The sequence below is a fragment of the Pieris napi genome, chromosome 18 (assembly GCF_905475465.1).
Source record: "Pieris napi chromosome 18, ilPieNapi1.2, whole genome shotgun sequence".
In the NCBI taxonomy this organism is placed as follows: Eukaryota; Metazoa; Arthropoda; class Insecta; order Lepidoptera; family Pieridae; genus Pieris; species Pieris napi.
In genome coordinates, this window is record NC_062251.1 from 4,157,635 (window position 1) to 4,180,240 (window position 22,606).

The 22,606-nt window shown below is 37.5% G+C and overlaps 4 protein-coding genes across 4 annotated transcripts; 2 read left to right on the top strand and 2 right to left on the bottom strand.

Annotated features, from left to right (window-relative positions):
• The first annotated feature begins 3,422 nt into the window (after window positions 1-3,422).
• On the top strand, window positions 3,423-5,666 carry LOC125058360 (protein ALP1-like). Its single transcript, XM_047662438.1, has 2 exons — window positions 3,423-3,850; window positions 4,774-5,666. Exons 1-2 carry the CDS (start codon window positions 3,561-3,563, stop codon window positions 5,654-5,656), a joined length of 1,173 nt encoding a protein of 390 aa, XP_047518394.1. The 5' UTR covers window positions 3,423-3,560; the 3' UTR covers window positions 5,657-5,666.
• On the bottom strand, window positions 3,841-6,313 carry LOC125058365. The gene is made up of 2 exons (XM_047662442.1): window positions 5,901-6,313; window positions 3,841-4,559 (listed from the first exon to the last, which is right to left on the bottom strand). The coding sequence occupies exons 1-2, from the start codon at window positions 6,301-6,303 to the stop codon at window positions 3,865-3,867; spliced, it is 1,098 nt and encodes a 365-aa protein (XP_047518398.1). The 5' UTR covers window positions 6,304-6,313; the 3' UTR covers window positions 3,841-3,864.
• Window positions 6,314-8,467: 2,154 nt separating this feature from the next.
• On the top strand, window positions 8,468-10,947 carry LOC125058373 (protein ALP1-like). The gene is made up of 3 exons (XM_047662451.1): window positions 8,468-8,972; window positions 9,811-10,131; window positions 10,283-10,947. Exons 1-3 carry the CDS (start codon window positions 8,857-8,859, stop codon window positions 10,866-10,868), a joined length of 1,023 nt encoding a protein of 340 aa, XP_047518407.1. The 5' UTR covers window positions 8,468-8,856; the 3' UTR covers window positions 10,869-10,947.
• Window positions 10,948-11,881: 934 nt separating this feature from the next.
• Window positions 11,882-22,239, bottom strand: LOC125058333. Its single transcript, XM_047662408.1, has 2 exons — window positions 19,444-22,239; window positions 11,882-13,689 (listed from the first exon to the last, which is right to left on the bottom strand). Exons 1-2 carry the CDS (start codon window positions 19,642-19,644, stop codon window positions 11,914-11,916), a joined length of 1,977 nt encoding a protein of 658 aa, XP_047518364.1. The 5' UTR covers window positions 19,645-22,239; the 3' UTR covers window positions 11,882-11,913.
• Between the last annotated feature and the right edge of the window lie 367 nt (window positions 22,240-22,606).

Genomic DNA, 22,606 nt, shown 5'->3' on the forward strand with positions numbered 1-22,606 from the left:
GTTACCCTTTTTTTCAAGTATTTTTTTCATTTTTATTGGGCAAGATTTGGAAATGGCCAGGTGAGGGCCATTGCACTTGACACAACACAGGTTCTCTTTTTTATCGCAGTCTCTGAAATTATGCTCCCCAGCACATATCGAGCAACGTTGTTTACCATTACAAATTTTCGCAGGATTATTGAACTTAAAGCACCGGAAGCATTGCTGCAACGGCGGGACATATTCAAACACTCTTAAGGAAAATAGGTCTTTCTGGATTGCCTTTTGTCTTGCACGAAGTAAAGAAAACTCATCATAGAATACCGTCCGGGCCGGGAGCCTTCCTGAGCTTGAGCCGCGCTGCTTGCCGCTTGACGGCGCTCGGCGAGAAGAACAGCACCTCTTCATCTGCCGGCGGAGGGGCGCCTAGCTGCTCGACGACGGCGTTCTCGACCTCTAACGCGCGTGCTAGGTCCGCCGCGGGGTTAGGGGAGAACTGCCGTTGCAGATGGTCTGCGAACAGCTCGGCGCGTCCCTCGGCGTCGTATAGCAGCGTGCCGTCCGGATGTCTTAACGGGCGGATGGGGCGCGCAGTTTAGCGCGCATGCGCGGACAGCGGGTCTGCTGCCAGCGTCTCCGCAGTGAGCGTTTTCGGCGAATGAGCGCCAGCAAACGAGGAGGCAGCTGCGAATATGTCGCCGGTAGAGGGCGCTCGGTGGTGGCCGCTTGGAGTGCATTCTGAAACATTAAGGTGATTGAAGTAGTAAATTCGTCAATTGACGCTGGGGTTTCAGGCGGGCAGCAGTCGTGCAGCAGTCGTCTACCCCGCAGGTTGGCTATCCGCGAATTCCACGCCGGGTGCTTCGCGTTTCAGTTGCCAGCAATGACGCATGGATGGGCGGCGGCGAGGAGCGCGCGGACATCGGCGGAAGCGTAGCGGTCGTACGGTGGGCCGTAGACCGCAAAGAAGCATGTAGGGCGACCTGCGAGCTGCAGCTCCACTCCCAGGGCCGAGCATTCGGTGACAGCCACGTCTGGCAGCAACCGGTGCGCTATGCGGCGCCTCACCATGACTGCTAGGCCACGGTAGGCGCGACCAATGACGTTGACGTGTTGTTGGCGGTAGACTTCGTACCCCGGAATGCGCAACCTGGCTTCAGCAGTGAGGTGCGTCTCGCTTACCAGGGCGACGTCGATGTCCTGAGAACTAAGTAAATGTTTTTTTTTTTTAAATAATATAAAAAAACACAATTAAAAAAAATAACAAAAATATGATTTTGTCTGAACTTATTTAATTCGAGTTATAAAGGATTTAATCTTTCTACTATTAATCAAATACAGTGGATTCCATTTATTACCTCAGTTGTAGCGGCCATTTAGCTCCAGCGACGTAAAATCCCTTGACATACTTTAGTATAAAATTCATATGGTTGTAGCGACTCTGGATGTAACGACGCATTCGTGTATAGCGACAGTTTATAAATCACATTCTTATCTATCGTTTACAATCACACAGATGGCCAGAAAATGTGGAGACTTTTACCTATTGTTTATAGTTTTTGGCTAAGTATGTATAGTCCATTGAATTGTTACATTTTGAGGGCCAAACTGAACATTTGTTAGAGGACGCAATTTTATTTATGGAATATGTAGGGGGGGTCAATACAAGCTTAAATCCCCAGTTTGTGGGGTTGGCGCCTTTGTTCCCGGCCGCCATCTTGGAAAAGGGTGCTTCGCGTTTCAGTTGCCAGCAATGACGCATGGATGGGCGGCGGCGAGGAGCGCGCGGACATCGGCGGAGGCGTAGCGGTCGAACGGTGGGCCGTAGACCGCAAAAAAGCCTGTAGGGCGACCTGCGAGCTGCAGCTCCACTCCCAGGGCCGAGCATTCGGTGACAGCCACGTCTGGCAGCAACCGGTGCGCTATGCGGCGCCTCACCATGACTGCTAGGCCACGGTAGGCGCGACCAATGACGTTGACGTGTTGTTGGCGGTAGACTTCGTACCCCGGAATGCGCAACCTGGCTTCAGCAGTGAGGTGCGTCTCGCTTACCAGGGCGACGTCGATGTCCTGAGAACTAAGTAAATTTTTTTTTAATAATATAAAAAAACACAATTAAAAAAAATAACAAAAATATGATTTTGTCTGAACTTATTTAATTCGAGTTATAAAGGATTTAATCTTCCTACTATTAATCAAATACAGTGGATTCCATTTATTACGACCTCAGTTGTAGCGGCCATTTAGCTCCAGCGACGTAAAATCCCTTGACATACTTTAGTATAAAATTCATATGGTTGTAGCGACTCTGAATGTAACGACGCATTCGTGTGTAGCGACAGTTTATAAATCACATTCTTATCTATCGTATACAATCACACAGATGGCCAGAAAATGTGGAGACCTTTACCTATTGTTTATAGTTATTGGCTAAGTATGTATAGTCCATTGAATTGTTACATTTTGAGGGCCAAACTGAACATTTGTTAGAGGTCGCAATTTTATTTATGGAATATGTAGGGGGGGTCAATACAAGCTTAAACCCCAAGTTTGTGGGGTTGGCGCCTTTGTCCCCCGGCCGCCATCTTGGAAAAGGGGTGAAAACACGTTTTTGGCTATATCTCTTAAATTTGTGGACACATATTTTGTAGCAAATCGCTATAGTAATATATTAAAAAAGTTATTTATTTACACAAATACAGTATTTACAATTTTCTTAACCTATAAAGTAATAGCTGGCACTTTCCTGGCTCAAAGAATAAGTCTCGCAATACAGCGAGGAAATGCTGCCAGCGTTAAAGGTACACTGCCACAGGGACCAAACTTTTTAAATTTGTTTTAATTTTCATTTTATTTATTTTTAATTATTTTTATATATTAAAATAGTAGTAAGAATTTTAATAATAAAGTATTAAAATAATATTAAGTAAAGTAAAAAAATAATTATAAATATCAATATATCAAAAAATACACTTTGGGTTGGTTTTGACGTCCGTTCCGTAAAACCACAGAATAAGTTAACTGAACTACTGTGCCATAGCATGATTATATTTCTTTAACTAAAGTTGAACAGGATATAATAAAAAGCTAACAATAATTTGTAATAATTTTATTAAGAATAACGTAAAATTTGGTTGTTACTTCAACGATAGTATCTCCTTTTAGATGCTGCGTCCAGTTGACCTCGCTTGATTGATCCAACATTTAAAGGAAAATTTAAAGGTACCGACGTTTATGCAAACATTCTTATTAAAGCGGGAAGATCTCGACTTTTCTGTTACTATTGATGTGAAATTGCTTCCTATTTTTTCTTATAACAAGTTTGTTTTCAAGGCAACGTCTCGTATGCCAGTATATACATACTTCACAGTTACCCTTTTTTTCAAGTATTTTTTTTCATTTTTATTGGGCAAGATTTGGAAATGGCCAGGTGAGGGCCATTGCAATTAAGAGCTAGTTCAGACATGGCGGAATCCGTGCGGATGCAAATCGCGCGGTTCTAAACGCAAGTGTTCAGACAGACGCGGATGTAAATGCGGAGTGCCGTAATCCGCATAGAGTGACAGCGTTCTAGTCCAATCATGGAAGTCGAAGAAGCAATATGTGTGTACTTGTTGCTCCGTAAAAAAGAAAGAAAGAAGAAACGGCAGTATTGGGTGCATCCAATATTACGTGATCGGCTCACCCATGGTCAGTTTCTGACTTTATATCCAAAATTAAGAAGTTTTGAACCAAAATTCTTTAATTATTTGAGAATGTCGATAAATTCATTTGATGAATTATTAGAAATGATCAGTGAACAAATTGCATCTAATGATACCCATATGAGGTCAAGCGTGGCCCCAGAAGAAAAACTCGTGATTACATTAAGGTAAGATATTTATTTTATACATCAGAATATATGTTTTGTACTATAGAAGACTGTGAGTCGTCAGTGCTATTGCATGATAAAGGCGATGGAGACTCTCCTGGTACGATTGTAGAATATCCTGTAAAATATCCTTGTGGGTTTGAATATTGTTGGTTTTGCCAAAATACTTCATTAGGCGTGTTCTGCTGGCTCGTGATATGAATAGGCGCTGGTAATTTCTGCCCTTTCTGTATTACCTGGAGTAATTCAATTTTAGTAGCCAAACGCTTATTTTCTGGAATTTTTTTTAACTCTTTATACAATGACATACAAAAAAGCTTATCATCATCATCTTGCTTTGACATACTTTCTTGTAATTGTCTCTGTATTTTATCCCTTGATTCAATGCTATTTTCTAATATGTCAGCCAATCGCTCTTCTGAAGTAATTTTAGTCTTCTTTCTTTTATTGGGTACTGGTTGTATTTCACGTGCATTAACAAAATTATCTTGGTTTTGGTCAATGTTTTGAATTCCTTCATTTTTGGCTTCATGTATGTTTGATGTCGTTTCTTTGTTTTCTACTGTCTTCTGAAGAAAAGAAAGCCGGTCAAAATACATGTATTTTGAACCTTTACATGCACCAGAACCAGAAGGAATTGATTTGCCTTTCTTGAATTCCTTATTATAAGCATCCCGTATATTCTTCCACTTTTTTTGTAAAGTTACACCTGGAACAGAAATCAGTATTTTTAACAAAATTGTAGACTTATAAATACAGGAGCGGTCAAATATTTGAAGACACTCAAAAATTTGAAAAATTTAAAATAAAATAATTGACACTCATTATTTTAAACTAGCTGGTGCCCGCGACTTATAATTAATAAATGAAAAGTTTGCAACTTTGTTAACAAAACGATACAGATCAAGATTATATTGTTTCAGATATCTGGGTACTGGTTGTTCCTTTGGAGAACTGCATTACAACTTTCGTCTTGGCAAATCTACAATTACAGGAATTGTCCGTGAAGTATGTGAAGCTCTGTGGGAAAAAGTCGCAAAAAATGTCATGCCTGAACCCAGCGAAGATATATGGAAGAAAATAGCTACAGATTTTGAAAAATATGCAAATTTCCCCAATTGCATTGGCGCCATAGATGGCAAGCATATAAGGATTACAAAACCCAATGATTCTGGATCTTTGTATTATAATTACAAAACTTTTTTTTCCATAGTGCTGTTGGCACTTTGTGATAGTAACTATTGTTTTTCTTTCATAGATATTGGATCATATGGAAAAAGTAGTGATTCTGCAATTTTTAAAAATTCGGTATTTTATAAAAGATTAATAGAAAAGTCATTACACATACCAAAACCTAAACCAATATCTAACACAGATCCTACGCCATTGCCATACGTCATAGTTGGCGATGAAGCGTTTGGTTTATCCGAAACTGTAATGCGACCCTATGCAGGTAGAGGGCTATCATACGAAAAAAATATATTTAATTACAGGTTATCAAGAGCTCGACGTTATATTGAATGCACTTTTGGAATTCTGGCAAACAAGTGGCGCATTTTTCATAGGCCTATAAACGTTAATATAGACTTTGCCGAAGACATAATAAAGGCCTGTTGTGTGCTACACAATTTTGTTAGAACTAGAGATGGTATACAGTTTGAAGATACTTTATATACTGGGCCAATGAGTAATCTTAATACATTACATGCAGGAAGGGGTACACCGTCATCATTAAATATTAGAGACAAATATGCTAATTACTTTGTAAATGAGGGTCGTGTAGAATGGCAAGACACAAAAATATAAAAACTTGAGAGGTGTCAAGGGACACCCGGATAGAACGAAGTTGACCTCACTGGAGGCGAGTACTAGAGGCGAGTAGCGAGGCGTGGTGTTTGCGTGCGTGAGAATCGTGAGATTTTTCCCGCGCCCGATACTTACCTCCAATCACAATAACAACATTTTTATATAGTTTAGTTATTTGGGGTGGACTGTCAATTACAAAATATGTAAACTACCCTGATAAATGTAAAATTAAATACATACTGACCAAAAAGAACCTTTTTTTCCAAAGAATCCTCATTTTCTCCAAAAATATCCACCAGCTCCTGCCAAGCTCCGTTTCTAATAATTTTATTGGAATATTCTGCACATTGGATGTCCCACAAAGCAGGTCTCTTTTCCACCTCATCGATGAATAGCTCGGTGTCGAAGCGATCCATTGTCACCGTCCGATACGCGCGGCTTCCGCAGAGCAACTGAACGCGCTCTAGGTACGTCAAGTAAATAGATCCGAGCGGCAACCGCGCGAATTCATTTTCTAGCGGTTGAGTGGCGGTAGCCGCGCGGTTTGTCAATCCGCGCGGACAGGTATGAACGAATTTATAGGCGCTAATGTAAATAAGATCCGCGCGGTCTAACCGCGCGATTTGCATCCGCACGGATTCCGCCATGTCTGAACTAGCTCTAACACAACACAGGTTCTCTTTTTTATCGCAGTCTCTGAAATTATACTCCCCAGCACATATCGAGCAACGTTGTTTACCATTACAAATTTTCGAAGGATGATTGAACATAAAGCACCGGAAGCATTGCTGCAACGGCGGGACATATTTAAACACCCTTAAGGAAAATAGGTATTTTTGGATTGCCTTTTGTCTTGCACGAAGTAAAGAAAACTCATCATATTCTCATGGGTTTCTTCTTGCTTTCCAACGAGAATGAGCTGTTCGTTTGTCACGTATTTTATGTATGAGCGACTTAGAATACCAGACTGGATATTTGTTAGGCACATACTGTTCAATTCCTCGGTGGAGAATTGAGTAAAATTTCTGGACAATTGTGTCAATGGTGTCACCTCTAAGTGACTCACTCCAATCTATGCCGTTCAGATATTCATTTATTTTACAGAAGTTAGCATTCGTGAAGTTTATCTTGTATCCTTTTTTAATTTACTACTAGGCGTGATAAATTCCGATATTTTGAGTTCCAGGCATGGATGGCTTGGGTCGTCTTTAACAAGATTATCAGACTTAGACACTTCAATGTATGTTTCACTAAATATTAGGGCTAGTACGTTGTCAGAGGAGTTTGTATGAAAATTGTACTGACTGAAGTCAAGATTACTGCATGATTCAACAAGATTTGAACCCGCATTTTGTAGATTTACAGTTCCACGCCTAAAGAAGGAGGGATCAAAGGTAGGAGACCAGCCTATGTGGGGTAAATTGAATAAATATTATATAGAAGGGAGTCTGTAAAGGCTGTAAGTCTTACAGACTGCAAATCGTCTGGTGGTATGTATACAATACATATATGTAGTTCGCGGTTTATTGCATTCTTTTGACGCGAGCGTTCTGGCGGGAATAGTCAACCAGGTACACTCAACACCGTCGCACGTCCACTCGGACATCTCTTGCGCATGCTGTGACTTTTTCGTGCATACCATAACACCGCCGCCCGATGTTTTAGTTGAATTTTTTAGAATTCCAAAAGGCCACTTTGACTATGCCGAGGTACCCGCCGGCAGGTTTCATTCGTTGTCTCGGGAAGATCATCAGTGGAGGCATACATAGGTTCCAGCAGCGTTAAAACATATTTCTACTGTAAAAGTCTGGCCGCGTTCTGCAGATGATAACGAGCCTACTTTAATGTCTAAATACTAAAAGGGCACTTGTCCCCTATTTATTTCTGAATGAAATTTTACAGGAGATAGAAATAACTGTATAGTTTTTGAAAGAATGAAGATACAAACTTGGTTTTTATGTATGCTATTGAGAACGTACATGACAACATAATCCATATTAAAAAGTTGCATATTTCTCTGTGAATGCTTAAAAACAGCCATAAAAATATCATGGACAAGTGACCTTTTAGTAATTAGGTATGTATTGTCATGGACATGTGCCCTTTTTACCACTTAAATACACACATCAGCAGAGATTGCAGTTGCACAAGGATGCTTGCCACGTTTATCTTGTGGAATTTCACCTTTCTCCAATAAATTGGCAATGCGGCAAATCCTTTTTTGGGTGACTTTATGAGCATTTATAAATGCTTTCTTGCATACTTTAATTCGCTTACGGTTTAGGAGCAAATAGTACTGAACAGTTTTTGATTTTAGCTTTCTGGTGGTTATCAAAGTGGACTCTCTACCTCTTTTAGACCTTTAGACCTAGGGAATGAATAAGGGACGACAATTTTTAATACAGTAGAACTCCAATTATTCGAATTAATGGGGACCGGGACCCATTCGGATAATCAAATATTCGGATAGTCGGATTTAAAAAAAAAAAAAAATTGCCATTGGAGAGAATAAAAGCTACGTTTTGATATTGCACAATTTTTTTATTGCCTTAAAAGATAAATAACCAAGCTTTTCTGCTAAGATTTTGGCTTTTTCACAAAGGATTGGACCTGAAATCGGATTTCCCATAGAACGTTGCTGCAAAAACCATTTAAACACGGCATCTTCCAAATTTTTGTTGGTTGCTGTCTTCATTGTTTTCCTGGAGGAACTTCCATCTTCATTTTCAAGCACCGAAACAAAGTTTAAAAGTGTTGACTTACTGTTTTTAATGTCAGAAATTGTTGCTTGTCCAACACCATAAAGGCGAGCACTCGCTTCACTAGTTTGTCGCTGAGCGACAAGAGCTATGAAAGATAACACTCGCTCGGCGATACTCGCCAAGCGATTAGAACTCACGCCGAACCACCGCCAACCAGTGGTCATTTCTCTACAGTGCGTATCTGAAAGTTTTTTTTTAATTTAATATGAATATCGAAAAATCATTTGAATTATCATTGTTATCTAGTTCAGACGACGATGATGATGAATTCTATGATAGGATTTGTGTAGTGGCTGCGGCAATTCTGAATAAACGTAAGGAAAAAATGAAGAAAAAAAAAAGAGTATGGATGGAAAATATTAATTATTTCAGAAAAGAATGCAGTGAATTCAAACTATTAACAAATTAACAAATCATGGCTTTCGCACATATTTTAGAATGACAAGAGACGAGTTTGAATATTTGCATAGTTTAATAGAAGATGACATTAAAAAAGAAAATACAAATTATAGAGAAGCTATTGGTACAAGAGAGCGTCTCGTCATTACATTAAGGTAAGGCTCCATCGCTTGGAGTGATTTCAGCGGCAGACATTGAATCTTGGATCTCTTCGTTTTGGCTACGAGTAGTATGTTCTCCAATTCCAATTTGCTGCACACCAGAACCGCTGGGTTCAGGTGAGGCAGAACCGTGTTCAGAAGAAAAATTTGTCTGACTCGTAGAAGGGCGAGAGTTGTAAGAATAATCGTTTGAGTAGTAACCGGTATATGAATAGTTTGTATTAGCAATATTGTCTTCAGCATCCATTACCAATTGAAACAACTTTCTTTTTATTGTTCTTTGATAATACTCCGGCATCTGCTTTGTACTATGATACATTGAATCAAAAAAAGCTTTTAAAGGATCACTTGATGTTAGTACTTCTTTACGTAACTCATCCCTCTGCGCAGTTCGTTTTGCTCGATTATCATCCATATCTTTTAAAAAATTTAACAAATCTTCGTCATTATGAATTATTTCATCCGTCTTTCTTTTTTTTGGAGCTGTTATCGTATCTGCTGAATCTCTACTAACATCTGTATTAGATGTTTCCTCGAAACTTGTCGAAATATCAGGATGTGGTGTAACATTTGTATCTCGTTCCGCATTTGTCATATATGGAAGCAAAAATTCCATGTGACTCATGTACTTCCAGGGTTTTATTTGTTTTTGTGACTGTCCACTTGTTGTCTTCTTGATTTTTTTTAATTTTTCACGGTGCGTGTCTCGCAAATTTTTCCATTTTAACTTTGCCTGTGTAACTGTAAATAAAACAAATAATTATAACACACCAGATCAAAATTAATTTTATGTTATTAACTAATATTATTTGGTATTTTTATTTATTTTCAGATATCTTATAACCGGAACTACATATACAGCATTGTCAAAAAGCTATAGAATAGGCCGTTCTGCGCTCTCCGAAATAATACCAGTAGTATGTGAATCTTTATGGATCAAGTTGCAGCCAAAAGTAATGAAGCTCCCTACTGAACCCGAATGGAAAGTTATAGCAAAAGACTTTTATGATTTGTGGAATTTCAATAATTGCCTTGGTGCAATTGATGGCAAGCACGTGGTAATTTTTTCGCCCCGTAAATCGGGATCACAGTACTTTAACTACAAAAAAACATTTTCGATTGTACTGTTAGCAATTGCTGATGCTCATGGAAGATTTAAACTCAAACTCAAACTCAAACTTTATTGCATTCCTTATGTACATAATTAATCAAAATAATGAATAAGGACCTTGGCTAGGCACAGCAATGTTTTAAAAGGGCATGCTTTATTATATTTCATTATATTCTTATACCCATTATATACCATTTATAATGATCGATGTTGGATTCACAGATAGTAATTTCTACAATGTGTTGCAAAACAATGGATTGAGATTACCCGCAGATGAACCCCTATATGAAGGAGGTTTGCCTCAGCCTTATGTTTTTATTGGTAACTGTGCATTTCCGTTGATGACACATTTATTAAAACCATATCCTGATCATGAAAGGTTGGATAAAGACCAGTTAATATTTAATTATAGACTGAGCAGAGCACGCCGAATGGTAGAAAGTGCGTTTGGTATGTTGGTGCACAAATGGCGTATCTTTTTTAGGCCATTAGATGTTAAAATAAGTACCGCCAAAAAAATTGTAAAGGCTGCGTGCGTTCTACATAACTATGTATTACAGAATGAAATCGAAAAGGCGCCTTCACAGTCAGTTTTTTCTGATAATATGTCAAGAAATTACTCCGAGGTATCTGAACAAAACTCCGCAGATTTTGAAGACGGCTTTTTTGTGAGAGAATATTTCATGGAATATTTTAATTCCGTTGGAACAGTTTCGTGGCAAAATAACCGTGTGCAAAATGTATTAGATTCTGATAGGATAACACATAACTTACATTAGACTCTGCAAAATGAATATTGATTTAACTATAGGTATATGTTGTGTTAGATGTATGTTAAATAAAAAACTTACCACTTTCTATATTTGTTTTCTTTAAAATGTCTTTCCAAGCTGCGTCCTTCACGTCTAATTGTTTATATGAAATCAGTTTTGTGTCCCAAAGACACGGATATTGTCGGACACATTCAATAAAAAACTCATCCATTTTTATTGGAAAATTGGGAACACGTGTATCGCGTATGAGGCCGCAAGACTGACTGGTGACTGTATGCTGGACTGCCGCGAGCGAGTGATGCGAGTAATCGCCCGCCTCACTCGCACACTCGCTTATAGCCGAGCTACACAAATATCGGAACTACGCACTCGCTCCCCGCGTCTCGCTAACTCGTTTCTAGTTCTAGCTCTACTCGTTACTCGTTAATCGTTGCCGGTGAGACAAGTGCCTAAGGCTACCGTACTAGGCGATGCTAGTCCTTTGTACGTTTGCTTCGTCTTACTACACAAGTAGATCCTACCGACTGCGCCAAATTTGTTATGAGGCAGTGACTAAAACTTGTTTTTTAAAACTAACAACTTTATTTAAAATTATGTTTACAATAAACTAACGTTGGAGTTGGAATATGGAATAGAAGTGACTTGAAAAGGATCGGGATTTGGTATTTAAAGGTTTGGGTAGGAGTAGGGATACATTAGGGGAACAAACAATGTCATTAGGTAATTAACTATAACTTATCACTACGTAAACAAATGGTTAAACTTATACAAGGCAAAGAAATAATAATTAGGTAAATAACAATTGAAAGATTAATAATATAGTGGGGACCACATAACACTCTATAATTTTCAGTTTGTCCGCTAACGATAGCACAACACGTTTTCTTTTCGAAGCCATGGTATAAAAACAATACAGTATTGTACACGCACAAACAAAAGTAAGCCGTAGCAAGTAGGGTTGCCAACTTTTTTTGACAAATAAAACGTATAACAGTGGTTTGGATAGGAAAAAAATAAAGTATTAGGAAGAAAAAAAAGTATATTTCAAATTTTATGTTTTTTTTGCTTTAAAAACGTATTTTTGTGTGCTTTTAGCACATGATAACAATTTCTTGTTATCTTTAAATGTTACAAAGCTTGTTTGACAATCAATATTTAAATTTAAATAGATAAACAATTCGTTTTTAATTAAATTTATTGATGCTCTATTTCTCTCTTCTCGCCACTTCAGATTCATTACAGAAAAAACTCTTTCAGTAAAAGCTGAAGTTGCAGGAACGGAGAGTAGGTAAGAAATAATTTTTTTTATATTTGGTAAGCTATCAGATGCATTTTTAAGTATATATTGCCATTTTTCTACTGTACTTTTCACTAAAAATTCTTTATCATCATTAGTGACTTTTCTTTGGATTTCTCTAAGTCTTATAGATTCGGAATACATATCGTCCATCTTAATATTTAATCTGTCTTGTAATTTGGCCTTTGTAATAACCATTTCAAAATGTTCAAATTTTACCTCATTTTTCAAAGACATGTTAGGAAGTATTGAAAGCCAGTTATCTTCGCTAAACTCAAACCATTTTATCATATATTTTAAGCTCATATCAATAAAAAGCGAAAAGTTACTGACAACTGTATTGAATGTTTCGGGTGATGACTTTTGAATTTTTTGTAATCTCATTTTTGATTCATAACCAAAGTACTTATCAGTTTTTCTTTGTTCTAATTCGTTTCTTAAATTATCCATAATATTATAGACATCTAGTATAGTTACATCATTTCCTTCCAGACGTTTTATCGTTTTATTAAAAATATTAAGCATGTGGCTTGTAAAGTGTAGATAAATTTCCACAACCTCCCTATCCTGATGATCACTTAGTTTTAATAATTCTTGTATAATTATTGCACAATTATCACCTAAACTTATAAAATAATTACATATTGGTTCCCAATTAAGTAAAAGGGTGTCAACGGCAGGAAGTAGTGATAACCACCGTGTACCAATATGACGTTTGATTTCGTGAAATTCACCATCAACCATAGTAACAAATTTTTTTAAATCATCTCGTCTACAAGCAGATACCGAAAAATGACTGTATATTTTCAAAACAATATTTTCTATGTCACAAATCAAGTAGCCCATAGCATGTTTCACTGTATTATGGATAATGTGTGCATGACAGTTGCCTTTTATAAGGTTTGGTACTTCTTTTTTAATATTTGTGTACAATGAGTGATGAATGCCAAAATTAGCATTGCAATTGTCTGCACTGAGACCTGATACTTGATTGAATGACAGGTTGTGGGAATCCATAGACTTCTTTATAGCTTCTAACATGCCATCAGCAGATTCATTAGAATTTTCGTAAAAATCGATCAGTTTATTTTGGATCCCTTCATTTATTGAAAAATATTGCACTACAAGAGGAAATAACTTAATATTTTTTTTATTTGATGCATCAGTCTGGAGACAGAAAAATACATCATCATGTAAATCATTTATTACACTTTCCACAGAATATGGACCTAACACTTCTATCACTAAAGCTTCCATTTTAGTTCTTCCCAAGCGTATTTTACTAGCTATTTTAGAATCTACAAATACAATTTTGTTTAATTTACTTAGACAATCCATGCTATTATAAGATAAATTATGCTTCACAGTGTGAAAAGTCAATGCTAATTCCGCTGCTATAATATTCTCATCATCACTAGATCCTTGACATCTTGATTTAGTATCTGATGTAAGGAAATTTTGTAATGCACCAGATGTTTTCTTCATTTCAGTTTTTATCTTATGCTTCTGAGTATTTTGATGTTGCTTAATCTGTAGAAAGAAAAAAACAAAAACTGGAACCTCCACCATATTAATCCATCACCATTTTCAAAATAATACTGAATCATGAATTCTTCAAATATTCTTCAATTGAATGACAAATATTAAAATGTCTATTAATATAATTTTATCCAAAAACAATAGGGATGTCTCCTGGGTTAAAACAACAAGATTCTAATTAGTCCGTCAGTTAGATTATAGAAAAATACTCGATACGTATTTTTTTATTTGTCCATACGAATAATATTGACAAAGATACAGCACATTCCTCTTCCCCTCGGACCGCGAAAGCGTTAAGACGTGTAAGCTTACGTAAAATATTTTATAAAAATTAAATATAATATCTTGTCCGCAAATTTGGTGAAGTACCAGGCGCCCATAACGCGCAAGAAGTCAATTAACTACGGGTGAGAAGGACAACAACAGTGAACGAAACAGTTTCGTGAGCTACGCTTTACTCTGCGTACGCGCCGATGCGACGCTAGAATAAAGCTGTGCGTGAGTCATATTAATTAATCGCTTAGTGCAATTTAAAGGCGAAAGCGGTAGCGGAGCAAAAAATAAGGGTCTGGCCCAAGTATAAATTCATATTCAATTTTGTGTTTTCCCAATTAGTGAATTTATAAGATGCCAAAAGTTCAACGCTCTCCTATGGCCAATAAATCACAAAGTGTTTCTGAGCCAAACGTCGACAAAATGGAAACTTTTCACACAGACCTTTACGGTGACAATGAACCACCGAGCTATGTTCAACAACGTCAAAAAAGGGCTAGAGAGCATGGATTTGAGGATGAATTATTAAGTTTTAAAAAAGAGATGAAAGATATGATTAAGTCATTGTTTGCGGAACAACAAAAAGAGCTTAAAAAAATAACGTCTGCCCAAGTAGAGATCAGAGAGAGTAATACCAACATAGAAAGTAGCCTTGCATTCCTCTCATCGCAACATGAAGACCTTAGGAAGAAAATAGAACAGCTTGAAGTACGTTTAAAGCAAGACAGAGAACAAATTATAATTTTAGAGGACAAGCTTGAGGAATTGCAGCGGGAACAACGTAAGGCTAATATTGAAATAAAAAATATGCCAAAACTACCCACAGAATCAAAGGAAGACTTAATAAACATGGTTGTAAGCTTATCAAAATCCCTGAATAGCGGTATTAAAAAAGATGATATCAAAGACATATACAGGCTAAAAGGGAAAAGAGATTCTAATAAAACGAATACTCCAATAATTGTTGAGTTATCATCCTCGATTCTTAAATCAGATTTACTAAAATCTTGTAAAACCTACAACATCAAAAATAAAGAAAAGCTACGAGCGAAGCATCTGGGAGCTACTAAAAATGAAGAAACTGCAGTGTTTATCTCCGAGCAGCTCACTGCGAAAGGCGCTAGACTACACTTTCTCGCTCGCGATCTAGCTAAATCAAAAGACTACAAGTTCTGTTGGACTTCTTACGGACGTGTTTACCTAAGAAAGAATGAAAACACCCCGGTAATTAAGGTCAAAAACGAATCACAGGTACACAGCCTCATGCAGGCATGACTCTTTAACTATTGTCCTTTTTTTGTAAAATTTTTTTCTTGTTATACCATTATTAAACAGTTTTTTCTAAAAAACAATAGTCACAAACCTTTACACTACATATACTATTTACACTCACGCACTGATACACTCACATATATTAAACACTATTCTAGTGCGATCTCACTTTATCTCATGGCTCATGGCTACAAACACGTCACAAGTGATTATAAACATTTATTCAATCTCGGCTTTACTGCGAATTTCTTATCCCAAGTAAATTATAATTTCTCGAAGTGTACGGAAAGTATCTGGTTACTCATTTATGGATAGTCAGACTACAATCATGTACGAATTAGATAACATACAAATAGCCCAATCTAATGTCCATACTATAAATGACTTTTCAAGACAGACAACCATACAAAAATCTGATTTCACGATAATATCACAAAATATAAGAAGCATTTACAATAATTTTGATGATCTTTTAATAACTTTATCTGAGTTCAAATTTCAAGCTGATGTAATAACACTGACCGAGGGATGGATCGATCCACACAAGCCTATACCCCAAATGGATAACTACACTCACTTCGTTACAAGCCGCCATCTAAATCGTAGTGATGGCGTAGTTGTCTACATAAAATGCAACCATAAAACTATCGTTCAAGAAATAAATTTAAAACATGCATCTTGCTTACAAGTCAAAGTAGGTAACTATACCATGTTGTGTATTTATCGCTCCCCGTCTAACCTTAACGCTGAAAATTTTATAGATTCATTAAATAGTCACTTAGTAACTTTACAAACTCAGAATAACATTATAATAACAGGAGACATCAACATAAATCTAATACAAAAATCCAGTGAAACATCTCAGGAGCGCTCGAACCGATTACATTACCTCAATATGCTAGCCATGCATGGCCTGCTCCCGGGTCATACACTGCCTACTCGAGATAGCAATTGCATAGATCATTTCATACTAAAACTTGATAGGTGCATAGGTACGTGTGCGTCTATTACCGTTATTGATTCTACAGTTACTGATCACAAAATGTTATTCTTAAAACTATCCTACCTCGCTAAGTCGAATTACAATACCTCGAAAATTAAATCTTCAATCAGCATGGAAGGCGCTTTAAGTTATTTAAAAAACAGCAACATAAATGATCTAATTTACTATAATAACCCTATAATCTTAACTAATAAATTAATATCTATTTTAAAGCAGTGTATTCAATCCAATACTATCACTAGAGCTATCCCGAATAAGGAACGCCTTATTAAACCATGGATTACCTTAGGAATTGTTAGATGTATTCGTAATAGAAATGCTATGCAAGCAAAACTCCGAGCTGATCCTCATAATGAAATTCTTAAAATTACATACAGGAGATATAGGAATTTCTGCAATAGTTTAATAAAGAAAGTCAAACGTAAATATGAAAAAGAAGACCTTGCTAAGAGTATAAAAAACCCGAAAACTTTGTGGAAGACAATAAATACCCTCACTTATCGTAACCAACCTAAAACGCAAAATCTAGAATTACTAAATTTAAATGTTTCTCCTCAAAATTCGGTTAATTTGGTAAACGATTATTTTTCAAACATTGGTAAAAACTTAGCTAAAGAGATAATTCCAGTTACGACGTTACATAATAGAACAGATGTGATTAGACCCAACTGTTCCCAGGTCTCGTCTTTTGTGCTTCTAGAAACTGACCCTCATGAAGTATACCTGACTATTGTGAGTCTCAAAACTGACAGTGCTCCTGGCTGGGATGGTATAAGCACCAAGTTTCTTAAATATACTAGGGAGCTAGTTGTGCCCATAATTACTCATTTGGTTAATCTCTGCTTCCGACAGGGAGTGTTTCCACCTGCGCTAAAACAAGCAATTATTACACCTGTGTACAAGAATGGTAACAGAGAAGATGTTTCAAATTATCGCCCAATCTCCGTTCTCACTGCCATATCAAAAGTACTTGAAAAATTAATTAATAAAAGACTAATTACCTACCTCCAGAAGTATAGTCTACTTTCAGACTCACAATTCGGTTTTAGACAGGGTCTGTCAACCGAAGATGCAGTTACCTCACTATCTTGTCATATTGTTAATGAAGTTGATAAAGGTAATAAATGTATCACAGTTTTTATCGACTTAAAAAAGGCATTTGATACGGTTTCTGTCCCTATTCTGGTGCAGAGACTAGAGAACATTGGTATTAGGGGTATTCCACTCACATTGTTCGCTGATTACCTCAGTGAACGAAAGCAAGCAGTTAAAATAGGTCAATACATCAGCGAACAATCTGACGTCACATATGGGGTCCCACAAGGTAGTGTTCTGGGGCCGACCTTATTCTTAATCTACATAAACAGCTTATGCGATTTAAGAATTGATAGTGGGAAAGTCTACTCCTACGCGGATGACACTGCTGTTGTCTTCACTGGGAAAACTATTGACTCGGTGCGTCGACATACAGAAATAGGGCTTTCCAAAATAGATAACTGGTTAAGAGAAAACTTATTATCATTAAACGTAAGTAAAACTAACTACATTTTCTTCACTAAATACAATAGCGCCCAACCTCAAACAGATCTAGAAATAAAAATACATAACTGTAGCACCAGAGTAAACTGTACATGTAAAACTATAAATAAAGTTCATCACACTAAATATCTAGGAGTGGTAGTTGATCAAAGAATGTCATGGCATGAGCACCTAGAACAAGTTATAAGTAGGATTCGAAAGCTTATTTGGACATTTAAAACTCTAAGGCACATCGCTGACAAACATCTACTAATACAGATATACACATCGCTGGCTCAGTCAATTTTAGTGTACTGTATCCCAGTTTGGGGGGGTGCTACAAAGATGAAGTTCCTGGAACTGGAGAGGGCACAAAGAATTTTACTAAAAGTAATGATGTTTAAGCCTTATAGATTTTCCACCTCTGATCTTTATGCCTCTTGTGGTGTCTTATCGGTCAGGCAACTGTACATTTTTTGCACTACCTTAAGATTGCACAAGTCTCTTAAATATGATGGTCGCAAACTGAGCAAAAGACGCAAATATACTGTTGCTCCTGTTGAGAGATCTAAATCAGTTTTTGCTATGAGACAATTTCAATGCCAAGCTGCTAAACTTTATAATAAATTAAATAAAATATTAAATATATACACATTGAATAAACATGAATGTAAAACGTCGCTACTTAACATCCTAGAAACATTTAGCTATGAAGACACTGAAGCCTTTGTAGGTAATCATGAATCATAATACACTAGTAAATAGTCAACTTCTACAATCAGTCATGAAAATTCATTCTCATAAACACACAAACACACACACACACATACACATACACACATATATCATTATTCACATTTTAACCTTAGATTATGTTTAGTAAATTGTAAAATTGTAATACTTAGCTTAGCTATACGTGTTAAATTAAATTATAATTAGTTAGTACACCTATGTAATGGAAGAGCGGGTTCTCCTAACACAAGTGCTTATGCGCTTAAAAGGAGGTCCCAATCACTTATCAGCTATTGTAAAATCTTTGAGATAACGAATAAAGATTTTTAATTTTTTTTTAATTTTTTTAACATTCAAATTCAGGAGTAGGGGCTCGTGACGTCACTCTTTCGTAAAAATTTTACGAAATAATGACGTAGCGCGAACTTTCGCCGCTCTGTAACTTTGTTATTTTAAGTTTTAGAAGCAAAAGAAAAAATACGTATCTACTATTTTCTGGCGTTCTAAAAGATGGACTAATTATTATTTTTTAGTCATCATCCCTATTATGTGAATGAGAATATAAACATTTCAGAATTCTGACAATTAGTATGAAAAATATATATATTTTTTATATTATTATAATAACAAGTAATAAGATTATTTTTAAAATAACTCATAGAATTTGAAACATTGAAACTAATTTCCCATGCTCATGCTTAAAAAATAATGTATAAATTGTCAATACAAACTAAATTTCAAAAATACATGCAACTATAACTGTTTTTAAAACTTTTCAGTACAAAGTCCTATCATATACAAACTGGTGACTTTTTTCTGTAAAGATGTAAGAAAACCTAATGAATTAGGTTAGGTAAGTAAGTTAAAAAATGTAAATAAAATAACTATACGAAAGGAGAGGCAACGTAGCTTTAACAATATTTGAACACATTTACAAATTTTCATACCTGTCCAATGCCAGCTGAACTGATTGTAAAATTCACGCCGCAGATAATACATTTTGCATTACTTTTATTTTGAAGATCACTTGTTAGCCAGTTGTATTGTTTTTCCCACTCAGGTTTATATTTTTGTAAAACTTTTGTTATTTTAGCTTTTTTAGGAGTCACTGGTGTGTCGCTATCAGAATTACTCGTCATTTTCAGCATTAATATTTACTCCTCATTTTCAGCATTAATATTTACTTTAAAATGCATTCTTCACTTATAAACAAAACTAACGGACCAGTTTTGTACAATTTCGTCGATAATGAAAGACATCTGTGACAAATGTCACAACTGACATCTAACATTTCGTTCAGTAATTACAAATTGTTTCCATTATCCGTTTTAAATATTTCGTTCAGCAATTATGAATCGTTAAGTACCCATAATGAGTATTTTGTTTTACGCACCACAGTAAAGGTTGACAATAAAGTATTTTTGCATACTTTATTTGTATGTAAAAGTATAAAGTATAATTACCAAAAATAAAGTAGGATACGTTATTATATAGTATGGTTGGCAACCCTAGTAGCAAGGTCAATAGCACACTGGCTAATCAAAACAAACAATGACAGGTGCGCCGTGACTGCAATGCGCCGGAACTTGTCTTAACTTGCCGTTGTGCCTACACACGCGGGGGGAAGTCAGTGTAGGCACATTTTTTTATTTTTTTTTTTTCGTGGGGAAATGCGTTACGCATACCCTCCCGCGGCACGGTTGACCTTGGTGGGGAAGGGTTATGTGGGACTCGCACAACAGTGCATACCCACTAAAACCCCACGGCGCCACCAGCAATCGCCCGGGGCAGGACACGGTAACAGCGTAGCCTTGTCCGCATCCAGCCACGCGATCAGCCGTTAGTATCACGGTCCTCTACGGCCATGAATGATGTGGAATGGACCTTGGCACAGCAAGGGCCATTCACATCGGCCAATTCACCCTGTTTATAAAGCTGGGGGAGGTCGGGCACGATGCTTGCAGGGATGCGTCAGCATCCCTTCTTTTCGACGCATGAACCCCTGTTCCCCCGCTGGAGCAACTGCGTGCCCAGGATTACACACGGGGTTGCACGGTGCAACGGCGGCGCTGTGGTCTCCTACGGCGACGCGGGTGGGCTGCAGGATCATCCTCCCTGGCCCTCTCCGCCTCTTCCTTTTGGTGCATGACGGCTTCACAGAATCTCTGGAAGATTTCCCACATGCCGTCACTGTCCGAGTTTGTAACTGCTACTCTCACAATGTTATCGAGAGTAGCGTCCTCGCCCTGTAGCACGCCCAGTAGAGGCCTCCTTTCCACCTCCCATGCTAGGCAATCCTTTAAGGTGTGGAGCGCATCATCAACTACACCAGCGTCACAATGGTGGCAGGTTGGTGCCTCCTCACGCCCGACTACCTTGTGCAAATAGCTGCCGAAACAGCCGTGTCCGGACAATATCTGCACGAGTCGGTAGCTGAGGCGGCCCCACCGCCTCCTCACCCATTTGTCGAGATGTGGTCTGAACGCGTTGATGGTGTAGAACCCAGCGCTCGCAGTAGCTAGTTCTTCCGCCCACTGTCTTATTGCTTCGTTTTCTTCGGAAATTTTCCACGACTTGATTGATCCGAGCGCTGGGTCATTACCATTGTGCCTGGCTTCGGCCCTCCTCCAATAAACTTCGCTTAAGGCATCCGCTTCGAGGTGCCAGGGTGTGGTGCCGGCTATAACACACGCTGCGTCATACGAAACCGTGCGGTACGCCCTCGCGACCCTAATTGCGATTACTCTCTGCGACTGCCTGAGGATGGTTTTGTTGTACCGGTTCAGCTTATCCGCCCATATTGGGCACCCGTACAATGCCTTCGCTCGCACTACATTAGCGTATAGGCGGCGACACTCTCCACCCGGCCCGCCAAGGTTTGGCATTATGCGTGAGAGCATACCTGCTGTGGAGTCAGTGTAGGCACAACGGCAAGTTAAGACAAGTCAAGTCAAGACTTGACGCGCAAACACTGGCTTCGCGGGGGGAAGAATAATAGCGCACTTCGGATAATCGGCGATTCGGATAGTCGGAGTTCGAATAATTGGAGTTCTACTGTATCATGTAAGAGGTCACTCTAAGACTTCACTAGTATTCTATACAAATTTTCCTCCGTAGCACCTTCTGCTGTTTTTTTATCATCGGAGCTGAATATTTTGCAAAGATGCCAAAACTTACTTACAATTTTATTTTCCTCGACGTGATAATATCTGACAATTTTACAACTAGCCTGACATCTGTGGATTCATCAGACATAACACTGAATTTTGTTAGTTTTTCAGCTGGAGACGATTTTTATCTTTCACCAATTACTTCGGTAGCTGTCATAGCTGTAGTTTTTGATCTTTTCATTTTACCATTTAGTAAATCTGACATATGATGTGCAGCTTGAAATGCAATTTTATGCTCAGCTAGAAAAGCAGCCAGCTTGTTTTCAGTCGCTATGACAACTTGATTTTTGGGCACAACTCTTTTAGTCACATAAGCAGACATGATATTACGCTGTTTTGTTTTGCTTGGTATTGCAGTCGTGGCTTTTATATGCTTTTGCCTTGAAGAGTGTATCTTCAAAACTCCGTATTCTGATACCATTTCGACGTCACAAACAGTGCACCTGGCTTTAAATAGGATTTTACCGGGGCATAACGTCTAAAAACGTTTAACGTCTAAAAGTCTAGTTTATGTGTGTGTGCGTATGTGCATTTGTGAGTGTATGTGTGTGTGAGTGTACGGGTCAGTGTGAGTGCGTGTGTGAGTGAGCTAAATTGTTACTAGTGTGGGCGAGAAAAACGTTCCATTTATAAAATTAAATTAGGGGTCGTAATAGATTTTCTGTGGTTTGGTAAGTAAGCGATTTGAGATATTCAGTTACTTCTTTTTTTACAATTGTATTTTGTGAGATGATAGATTTGAAGGTCTTTTTAGAAGATTTTAATTTAAATTGCAATTTGATTTATATCGTTTCTAAAATTCAATAATAACAGTACGTGTGCACGTCTACACCATACGGCGGTCCGTAACTTATTACGAAGTGTCAATTATGCAAATTAAGTATAAGATATTAAAACTAAATAACATAACACAAAACTATTCTATACAATTGGAAATTTT

Coding starts and splice junctions, on each gene's coding strand:
- LOC125058360 (XM_047662438.1), top strand. CDS start 3,561: ATGGAAGTCGAAGAAGCAATATGTGTGTACTTGTTGCTCCGTAAAAAA. Junction 3,851..4,773: donor AAACTCGTGATTACATTAAG/GTAAGATATTTA, acceptor ATATTGTTTCAG/ATATCTGGGTACTGGTTGTT.
- LOC125058365 (XM_047662442.1), bottom strand. CDS start 6,303: ATGGCGGAATCCGTGCGGATGCAAATCGCGCGGTTAGACCGCGCGGAT. Junction 4,560..5,900: donor GGAAAAAAAGGTTCTTTTTG/GTCAGTATGTAT, acceptor TTTCTGTTCCAG/GTGTAACTTTACAAAAAAAG.
- LOC125058373 (XM_047662451.1), top strand. CDS start 8,857: ATGACAAGAGACGAGTTTGAATATTTGCATAGTTTAATAGAAGATGAC. Junction 8,973..9,810: donor CGTCTCGTCATTACATTAAG/GTAAGGCTCCAT, acceptor ATTTATTTTCAG/ATATCTTATAACCGGAACTA. Junction 10,132..10,282: donor ATTGCTGATGCTCATGGAAG/ATTTAAACTCAA, acceptor CCATTATATACC/ATTTATAATGATCGATGTTG.
- LOC125058333 (XM_047662408.1), bottom strand. CDS start 19,644: ATGCTGAAAATGACGAGTAATTCTGATAGCGACACACCAGTGACTCCT. Junction 13,690..19,443: donor GTTCAGCTGGCATTGGACAG/GTATGAAAATTT, acceptor TTCTTTCTACAG/ATTAAGCAACATCAAAATAC.